The sequence below is a fragment of the Scophthalmus maximus genome, chromosome 3, assembly GCF_022379125.1.
Source record: "Scophthalmus maximus strain ysfricsl-2021 chromosome 3, ASM2237912v1, whole genome shotgun sequence".
NCBI lineage: Eukaryota > Metazoa > Chordata > Actinopteri > Pleuronectiformes > Scophthalmidae > Scophthalmus > Scophthalmus maximus.
In genome coordinates, this window is record NC_061517.1 from 21,098,479 (window position 1) to 21,108,767 (window position 10,289).

The 10,289-nt window shown below is 46.0% G+C and overlaps 1 protein-coding gene across 2 annotated transcripts; it reads left to right on the forward strand.

Moving 5' to 3' along the window:
• Positions 1-467: 467 nt before the first annotated feature.
• Positions 468-9,825, forward strand: zgc:171775 (STKc_p38 domain-containing protein). 2 transcript variants are annotated; one of them, XM_047330705.1, is made up of 12 exons: positions 470-740; positions 2,344-2,473; positions 3,245-3,303; positions 3,464-3,575; positions 5,477-5,506; positions 6,920-6,967; positions 7,130-7,244; positions 7,357-7,428; positions 8,381-8,460; positions 8,675-8,753; positions 9,122-9,295; positions 9,540-9,825. In XM_047330705.1, the coding sequence occupies exons 1-12, from the start codon at positions 607-609 to the stop codon at positions 9,599-9,601; spliced, it is 1,095 nt and encodes a 364-aa protein (XP_047186661.1). In that variant the 5' UTR covers positions 470-606; the 3' UTR covers positions 9,602-9,825. The 2 variants fall into 2 exon arrangements, with proteins under 2 accessions (XP_047186662.1, XP_047186661.1); XM_047330706.1 differs by lacking the exons at positions 2,344-2,473; positions 3,245-3,303 and having other exon boundaries at positions 468-740.
• Positions 9,826-10,289: the final 464 nt, after the last annotated feature.

Below are 10,289 nucleotides of genomic sequence, written 5' to 3' on the forward strand. Positions count from 1 at the left end.
ATAATCCCAGATGGGACAATAATATAATATGACCAAAAGCATGTATGTGTTTTCTCCCAGGTGATATTGAATCTCCGCATGGACGCCAAACACAAAGTATAGGCTTTGTGTGCTCATATGCTCTATAAATGCAATTTATTATTATTATTATTATTATTATTATTATTATTATTATTATTATTATTATTATTATTATTATTATTATATGTGTCAGTAAGTTATGGAATCTGTTAGAAAAATGTGAGGCTATGTGTCAGAAGGGAAAAAAAGAAGAGAAAAATGATCCTGTCAATATAAATATATATATATATATATATAAATATAGGAAAGTATATATGTGACTTTATTAATCCTCCCAGCCTGTTTACTCATGTTGTTTGTGTCAGCTGATAAGGACCAGTCATGTGAATGACAGCTCCCCGTGTGACGTGGGTGGGGGTGGAAGTGGAGGGGGTGGGGGCGTTCCCCTCCTGCGCCGCTCTTACCTTTCGCTGCCCGACTTCACCTGTCGGGTCGAAACTCCAAAGGCTCCAAGGACAGCAGCTTCTCTGTGGCGCGACTGGACACTGAAACAGAAAAAAAAAAAAAGAAAAACCCCAGCGGACCATGGAGTCTCCGCTGAAGGACTCCCCCGTCAGCGCCGGTTTCCACAGGCAGGAGGTCCAGAAGACGACGTGGGACGTCCCGGAGCGGTACACGGCGCTGCGCTCGGTCGGCTCCGGCGCTTATGGGACAGTGTGGTGAGTTTCTACCTGGGGAGGAGGATGGGGGGGGGTTGCAGTGTATGATTTAAAATAATAAGGAATGTTATAATAAATTAAATTCTAATGCTCCAATGGAAACCTAACAACCTGCAATAAAACTCTTCTCGTTTTGACTTCTTCCAAAGGAATTCCCATTCTATACAGTAAAAGTCTCATATAAAGGTGTTTCAAAATACCTTCATCCACCTCCAACATACACGTGGTGCAACAAGCAGGCGCACTGTTGGTAAATGCTGTTCAAATTCATGATTGATTTTTCATTCTGGCTTGTAGACGGCCAAAGGTGCCCCGCCTGCCCTTTGACCGTCAATATCCAAGTGTTTTGCATCCCAAATGATTTTTCTATTAGCCGTCCGAATCAGCATTCCACTCCGCCCTGGGTTTTTTTTTGTTGTTGTTGTCGTTCTTGTCCTTCGTGTTGCTGCACACGGTCCCAGAGAGGCCTAGATTACACCGACGTCTGCCAACAGGAGCGCCTTTGTCCGCCCGAGGCAGTGCCAGCAAGTCAATGCAGGTCCTGGGACACGACAAGAATCTCCCCCACCACGCAGCACACAGAACAACTCCCGCAGGAATCCAGGGTATCTCTCTGTGTAATGAGCAGCCACTGAAGGACGAGATCTTATTAGTGATGTTGTCTTGTTGGAAACAGAGAAGGGCGGGGGGGGGGGGGGGGGGGGGGGGGGGGGGGTGGCATGAGGGACTGAACGGTCGTGCTTATCTGGAAGTTTGATATCTGTAGATGCACACAGGATTCAATCAGGATTATGTACACAAAAGCAAAACAAGAATTTTATTAAACAGGAGCTGCAAAGAAACAACCCTACACCCCGTGGCAGTGGAGCTGGGACCCTGAATCGATTCATCAGTTAGTCAACAGTCGGGAAAAATGCTTGGCCCGAGTTTTGACTGTTGAGATGTGTCCTTTTTTTGAAAATCATTTCTTAAGATGTCGGACAGAACAAGTCATTTCAAAAGGCCACCTTTGGCCCTGGGAAAGTGGGATGGAAAGTGTATATCAGGGCTGCAACTAATGATTATTTTCATAATCGATTAATCTGTTTGCTCCGAAAAATGTCGACCGTGTTTCCCGAAACCCCCGAGGTGACGTTTTGTTTTGTCCACACGCCAAAGACATTTAGTCTGCTGCCATAGAGGAGCAAAGAAACCAGAGAATATTGGAAGCTGAGAAGCTGAAATCAGAGAATCTCCACTCTTTTTTTCCATGAAAACTATTTGAACCGATTAATCGATTGTCAGAGTAGTTTGCCGATTCACTCACGAATCGGTCGCTTGCTGATTAATCGATCGACTGCTCGAGAGTAATGTATTTTTTTCGGACATTTTATAGATGAAAAGGATTTTTTCAGCGGATTAATCAATGATGAGTCAATGCATTGATAGATAGCCTCTTGCTGAAGCTCTTCAAGTCCTGCGTTTGTCTGTGTTTGAAAGCGGTCGCTCGCGTGCATCGGTCGCAGCAACCACTCAACCGCTCCTTCGTCCCGCTGTGTGTGTGTGTGTGTGTGTGTGTGTGTGTGTGTCCCCCTCCCTAACGCTGTGTGTGTGTCCCGCTCAGCTCGGCCTCGGACCAGAAGGCCAAGGAGAAGGTGGCCATCAAGAAGCTGTATCGGCCTTTCCAGTCCCTCACCCACGCCAAGCGGGCCTACAGGGAGCTCCGGCTGCTCCGCCACATCCAGCACGAAAACGTATGTGCGCCAAGTGGGAACACGGGCGGGAAGAGAATAGGGAGCGACACACGAAAAAGAAAAGCCTTGTCCATGTCTATCTGCAACACACAGGCCGACCGTGCCCCTCCCTCCCTCCCTGTCGCGCAGTGAGTGGTTTTATCGGCCTATTTGTTTTCCGATCCCTTATCTAAGCGGGAAGGTGAAGCTCGAGCTCCAGGGAGGAATCTTCATTCCTGACTGGTTCTCATAGTGGGACACTATCCCTCTACGCCCCCTCATTTTCTACACAACAGACGCCAACCAGCCACTGACAGCCTAGAATCTTTCTTGCGATGCAGAATCCTCTCACAAGACTCGGCCTTCCAGCGTAGAGGGGTGAGGGGTGCCGTGTGCGTTGCTGGTGCCCCTCGTGGCCCAGTGTTTCCCGCGAAAAGCCCCCTTCGAGGAACGCCCAAACCCTCCGTTTCCTTTTTCACACAGACACGCGTGGAAAAGGGAAACATGAGGCCTTCGGTCGACTTTGGGCCTCGTGCGGTCACGTCGTGTCGTGGTATTTGGAACCCATGGAGAAAAACCTTTGGCACGGGGTCAAACTCTTTTCGAACACAGAAATCCGAGCACGATGTCGTCAGTGCCCCGAACGCACGGATCCTTCGCGAGGCGTCCCGGGACGTGCCTGTTGTTGTTTGTCTCTCTCTGGTTGCAGCTCTGGAAAATGTGTTTTCTGACCGACCCGCGTGTCGCCGGTCACATCTCATGCTTACGCCTTCTCTGCGTTCCTCCCCGAAGGTGATCTGCCTCCTCGACGTCTTCACACCCGACTTCGCGCTGGAAAAATTCCAAACCTTGTGAGTTGAGGGTCAGGAGGCGCATGCCGCTGACACGCCGTGTGTGTGTGTGTGTGCGTGTGTGTGCATGCGCCGGGAGTTCGAGCAAAGGATGCGTGTGGGGGCAAGTCTGCTCATGTTTGCTTTTCTCCTCTCTTGCTGTTTGTCTCTCTCTTTACAGTTATATGGTGATGCCGTTTGTAGCCCAGGACCTGGGCCACATCATGAAGAGGAGGAGATTGTCTGAGCGCATCATCACGTACCTGTTCTACCAGCTTCTCAGAGGACTCAAGGTGAGTGTTTGTGCGTTAACTTCTACTTGCGGTTGCATTACAGAATCCTTTTTGGGTTTTTTTCGCGACGCCTGTCGTGGAGCTCGCTGTCAATGGTGCAGACGCAAAAGTAGTAAGAAAGGCTGAGCGGAGTCGGAAGTGTTGACGGACGCGCGAGTGTCCGCTGAAGTGAAAATGTGAGGGGCAAAAGGGGCCTGATGAGTCGCGGGAGCTGAAAAATAAATTGCGATGAACTGAAAGAGAAGTGTCATCTGTACAAGTGTCGCCAGGCAGCCAAGGAAGCGTCAGTGGAAGACAAAGTGCCAGGAGACAGATGAAGTGTGTGTGTGTGTGTGTGTGTGTGTGTGTGTGTGTGTGTGTACTGTAAATACAGTAGCTGAAGTGTCAGGTGGTACAGTATGTAAACAGTAGTTTAAAAGCATCAGTTGCATGAGCATTAAAAGGTCAATTCAACAGTTAATGAGTTACAGCATTTTTCCAAAATAGTTTCTCAAAAAATGACCCGGAAGAAATATTGACTGGAACCTATTGATCCATGCATTCAGGCTAAGCAGAGCAGTGCACGGATGCTTCTCCTCCATTCGACACATTCTCTCGTCCCGACGGATCCACAGACATCCGGGAGCCAGACAGGAGATCACAGTACGATGAGAGTTAACGTACAGGAGTAGTTGCTTTTAAAACCACTACTAAGTATTCAAAGTACTTTTTATTCTTCACCTCGACGCATTGTGTCCTGTCACCTCAAACAAGGGATTTGCTGCAGATGTAACTTTTCAAACATAGAACTAAGGCAGGAGAACCGCCTGCCCAAAAAAATCAGTACTCAAGTAGAGTACAAATACTTAAAAAAGCTGTACCTAAGTAAAATGTATGTCGTTACTGTCCACCACTGCAGGTGACCTACAATAAAAACGTGTTCATCTTTGTGAATAAACAAAGGAAACCTAATAATGACCTTGGCATACACAGTATGTCAACAAGATGTGTGATACTTGCTCAAGATAAATTAACAAACCGGCAAATATCAGAAAAAAATCGCGCATATTGACTCCCGATGTTGCCGCGGCAACAAGGGCGCCGGCTACAACATGTGTGGCCTGGCTGTCTTCAGGGCCTTCAGTTTCAGCTCCCTCCGCCACGTGGCACTCCATTACAATGTCCACACACGCTCCACACAGAGGAACATGAAAATCATAAAACAACACGACACACATTGCGAATGAATTCAAGAACACGTACTCACATTCGCACACATGATTCACACACACGCACACTCACCATTAGAGCTGCCTCACTGAAAATGAAACAAGGTACAGCCCAGAGAGACGGTGCCCTCAGTGGTTATTTACATTCAAATGTATCAATGGAATTATTACGCTAAACACTGCGGGAAGGCTATTCCGGTGACAAACTGCAGGAGGCGAGATCTGAAAACCAAAATTCCTTTTGTCCAAGGGAGGTAGAAGTAAGCAGCGTGGCAGAGACACCGATGTCTTACCGGCAGCGGCGAGTGTGACGCCTCCAGTTCAGGGACAATCCCCTTTGGTCAATGTGTAACCAAGAGTGGCCTTATGGAAATGAAAGGTGAAGCACGTCTTCAAGTGGGAAAACAAGACTGACTCCCTCAAATGTGGCCGTTTGTCTTTTGAGTTGCGCGTCACACCGCTTCGATCCCAAGCCGATTGTCCCCTTCGTGTCCGTGTATCCGGGCCCCAACCACTCTGCTGGAAAATGCATAAAACGCAGCTGTGTTTTTCTTTTTTCTTTTTTTTTTAAATCCACAACCCTACAACCTGCCATTTAGAGGAAGCCACGAGCCTGCTCTGTTCACAAACAATATTGTGCATGTAAGGTTTAACGTGTCCATGTTCTATAACCTATCTTCTCCTTCTTTACAGTACATTCATTCCGCAGGGATCATCCATCGGGTTGGTATTTGAACCTTTTAAAGTATTCGCATTTCACTCTTGTGGGAATAGTTCAACATTTTGGGAGCTTCGCATGAAGGACGGAAATACCTGGAAAGGTCCAATGACTTCCTGGCGTCACTGCGCTCTGCTACTGCACTCAAAACCCGCACAGCGTTATGTTTTTGTACGTCGTGTTTGAATACGGATTACACAATTGTCCATTGCTGCACAGTGATGCATCAGTAATACACTCCACAAATTTGATTAGTATTGTTTTCAGTGTTTTTGTAGTTTAAGCGATATTTAAATGATATTTTACATCGGGGAAACTGGAAGTTGCTGAGTGAAAGTCTACGTAATGAAGTCAGCAGCGTCTTACAGTATGACCAAACTGCATCATGCCATATTCAGAAATGGACGGTTCACAATGGAATGCAGAATTGCAGTAGTCGCCCCTCACCAGTAGGAGGTGCCCCCTCAGCCACAATCCTGGCTCTACATGGTCTTATGCTGCGTTCCAGTTTACCTCGGAACTCGGACCCCGGAAGTCTGGGTTGTGATTTATTTCCGACCTCCCAATTTTGACACGCAGGCGCGTTCCATCTGCAATTTCCGAGATCATACTGAAATGATAAACCTGACTTCCGAGTTCCAAAGGAAACCGGAACACAGCATTATTACTTTGGAGTGTTGCCTATGCAGCCTTGCTGTTCCTGTATGGAGGACCACACGTGTCAAGGAAACAATAATACATTTAGATTGCATCGTTTTACCAGTGCCTGGTCCAAAGTGTCATTGAAAAGCTAAAAGGAAAATCTAAAAGACTAATCAAATTTTATGGCTAATAGGAAACAGAAAGCTGGAAATTGCCCTTTTTAAATGCCTGATTGAAATCTTGCAGTCCTAATTCAATTTCTGATTTCAGTTATTCATTTCTGTTTTCAAGCTGCATTCTCAAGTACACTGTTAGATTCTCCTATTTATGTTTGAATCAATTCATGTGTTTTTTACATTGCGTACTTGTTGAATATTTGATGTTGTTTTTACTAACCCTGTTTTCATTTGATCAAAATTTCATTTAGAATATTGAGTCTCGTTATAGATTGATAAATTATTTTGTAAAGACATTTATTAATGCATATTTATTTTGCAGAGTAAGATAATATCACCACTACCTTGACACTTATGGTTCTCCATAGGCTCAAGCTGATAACATGAGTGACATAAGGCCTAAGGCGCCAGGCGAACTGCTGTTTCCGCTGCTCATGCCAAGCTACGCTGAACAGCTACGCTAAACAGCTATGCTAAACAGCTCTATATTTAACATACACACCTGAGAGTTCATTATTTTAATCTAAAAGTCACACAGGGAACAACGGAGCGTATTTTCCAAAAATGTCAGTCATGTCAGTCTTTTTTTTCCACTTTTAGGATCTGAAGCCCGGCAACCTTGCTGTGAACGAGAACTGTGAATTGAAGGTATAAGTTGATCAGTCAAGACAACGACCGCATTCAGCTTTACATCCAAAATCATATTGTAATTTACATAGCACTTTTTAAACATAAATATTTGAAAAAAATCCATTATGGACTGAATCACTGAGGCTTCTCATTGGTGGATTGAACTGTAACTGTCCTCAGATCCTGGATTTCGGCCTGGCAAGACAGACAGAGAGTGAGATGACCGGTTACGTTGTCACACGCTGGTACAGAGCACCAGAGGTCATATTCAACTGGATGCACTACACTCAGACAGGTGATGATACTATCTTTAGTTCTTTAAAGTATAGAGCAGGTTGTTGCAGTTAGCCGTGACAAAATATGAACATAGATAAATCATAAATCTCCCCTCTTTTCCTCCCTCCCAGTGGATGTCTGGTCAGCCGCCTGTATCCTGGCAGAGATGTTCACTAGCCAGGTACTTTTCCCCGGACATGACAGTATCCTCACATATTCAGTTCACTGTGTTGTACTGTACTTACAGTACAACTACAGTACAACTCTCATGCTCCGTACGCGCCGCCATGCTCAACTACAGCGACCCTCAGTGTTTCAAGCATGGGATTCTGAGACTTGAATGGGAGACTCGATGGAGTACGCCACCATATTGCACATGAATGTCAGTTGACCCGTCAAGTTAGGGGTTGTCCTAGCTTGGATTTGGAGAAAAAAAACGTTTTTCAACAGATAGCCTGTGTTGTAAACTGAAGGTGTCATGGGACAAGTTGGAAGTTTGGGGGCTTGATCATACAACCGACCGGAAGTCATGATATTCCCGCCCCTGCAGCTTCGATCCTGACCTTTCTTATAATTTTCTTCTGCATCCAATGTTACATCATTTGCCAAAAATATACAAAACATATAATGTAATGGAAAAATTGATGGAGTTGACGCTGGACTCAGGAAGAGGGAAACCGCGGATGTCTTATGCAGAAGTATCTATCACAAGGAGCTGTGTTCGTTACACAGATCAACAGGTGGTCAGTGCATGGCGTCCCAAAAGCCTCTCTAACCCCGGTCCCTGTGGGTGCATTTAGCTCTCTCCGAATTATGTTGAGTTATCTCCCACACACAGAATGGCTATCTCTACAGTAGCACTGTCTCTATCCGAGTATGTTCTATATTTATCGCGGTGCGTCTTGCAAGATGTTACCTAAATGCTGCGACTCTGACGTCTTGGCTAACCGCCGGCTGTCCCGGCATGGCAAAACTAAGAGGACCTCGCACAGGCCAAACTCTCGTCTTTTCAGTCTCTCTGAGAGGAGAGGAGCGAAATTCCCCGACAGTGTAGATTCAAGCTTTGGCTTCGACGCGTGCGACTGCCCTGGCACGAGGTCTACGTGGTGTACATATGCCGTGCATTGCGAGGGCTTCCTTGACCGGCCTGTTCAGGTATCGATCAGCTGAAAAAGATCCTCCGCCTGACGGGAACGCCAGACTCCTCCCTGGTTCAGAGGATGCAGAGTAAAGACGTGAGTTACAATGTGTCTACATTCCCAACATTGCCGCCTTCCTACTCGGTATTTAAACCAACTCATAAATGCGGTGCATTTCCAAATATATGTGGAAAATAACACACCTTTCGCATAGTCTATTTTTCCTGATGTTTTGGCCATGGTCTTTTCTTTGTTAGATGTTTTGGTTTGGTCTCTAACGAAAAAAATGACATTATTACCTGTTTTCCAGGCGCAGTCCTACGTGCAGGGTCTCCCTGCCCAAAAGAAGAAAAACTTCAAGGAGGTGTTCCCGTCCCTGGATGAAAATGGTGCCCTGAACCACTTCTACTTGTTGACTTCGAATGATATGCATTATTCTAACGCTTCTTGTGACCCCTTTGACTTCATCTCTTTGCTAGTCTTTGCTCAAAATGTTCTCTACAAAGGAGAGGCATCATGCTCCACTCCAAAATAAAAAAAAGTCTTGGAAGGGAAAGAGGCCCCTGAACTTCTGTTCGGTTGGGGGCAACTTGAAACGCCAGTGCTTACGCCCAACGTTTTTCGGTGTTGGGCGTCGCCGTTTCCAACTCCCGCTGGATGTCGTTTTCGGCGGAAAAATGCTCGGCAGAGCCTGCACCTCGTTTTTTTGGGGAAGAATATCATTTTTGTTTTTTGTTTTCTGTGTTGATGACTCCAGCTGTAGACCTAATGGAGGGCATGCTGCTGCTGGATCCAGAGATGAGGCTGACGGCCAAGCAGGGACTGTCCCATCCCTTCCTGGCCGAATACCACGACCCGGAGAGTGAGCCCGACTCCGAGCCTTACGACGACTCCTTCGAGAGCATGGAGCTCGCTGTTGGCGAGTGGAAGAGTAAGTACTGCCGCGTGGCAGAGGCTGGAGGTGGCTGGCGATGTGACCTTTTTTGCGACACACAAATCTGAGCGGAGAACAAATTAATTAAATCTGGAGTATGCCAGTTCTTCAAAAATGATCAATGCTGCTCCTGGTGTGTGTGTGTGTGTGTGTGTGTGTGTGTGTGTGTGTGTGCGCGCATGTGTGTGTGTGCGTGTGTAAGTTTAATTTCAAACAAGTTTACTTGTTTTCATCCAATCAGGTCTTATCCACATGGAGATCATGACCTTCGACCCCGACAATCCCAGTAAAACAGCCATGTAGGATGCTGCGATGTGCTGGCGCCTCCCAGTGTTTGGTGTGATACCTACACATCGTGCCGTAAAGGTCAACCACATCTCAGAGAGACAAATACATAAAGTATACCCTGTTCTCCTTAGTGCCTCTGACATTTCTCGCAGATAAAATGCATTTTACTAGGCGAATGAATTTCTATCTGTTTCACAGCAAGCATGTAAACTTGAATATTAAAATCGTTTTTCACGAGGTCTCTTTGTTGTTTTCGCTATGACCGCGATTGCGTCTCGCTTTTCAGATTTTAATTATTTGAGTGTCTGTGAAGATTGTCAGTCATCCGGGTCGTGGTGGTTCCAAGTGAACACATGACAAAACACAAGCATAAAAACATATCGACTCACACACACAGGTCCACATCGATACATACAGTCCCTGCAATGCAAACTCCCTCTTCTGCTCTATGCTGGATATCTTTTGTTTCAAATGCATGACTTTGTAATGTTCTCTGGTCATGTGACCCCAAAAAACAACAACTCTTTCATGAAAAGAACTCAAGTTACAGTCAAGACGTGAAGATATATAGTCTGAGTCCAGTGTCTCAGATGCTGCTTAGTGGATGACTGCAGAAAACCTGTCAATTTTTGAGCAAACTATGATGCAGTGTGTGTGACAGCTTCTCAAACACACTCACCGTCTGTCCAAGGACAGCGTTGAC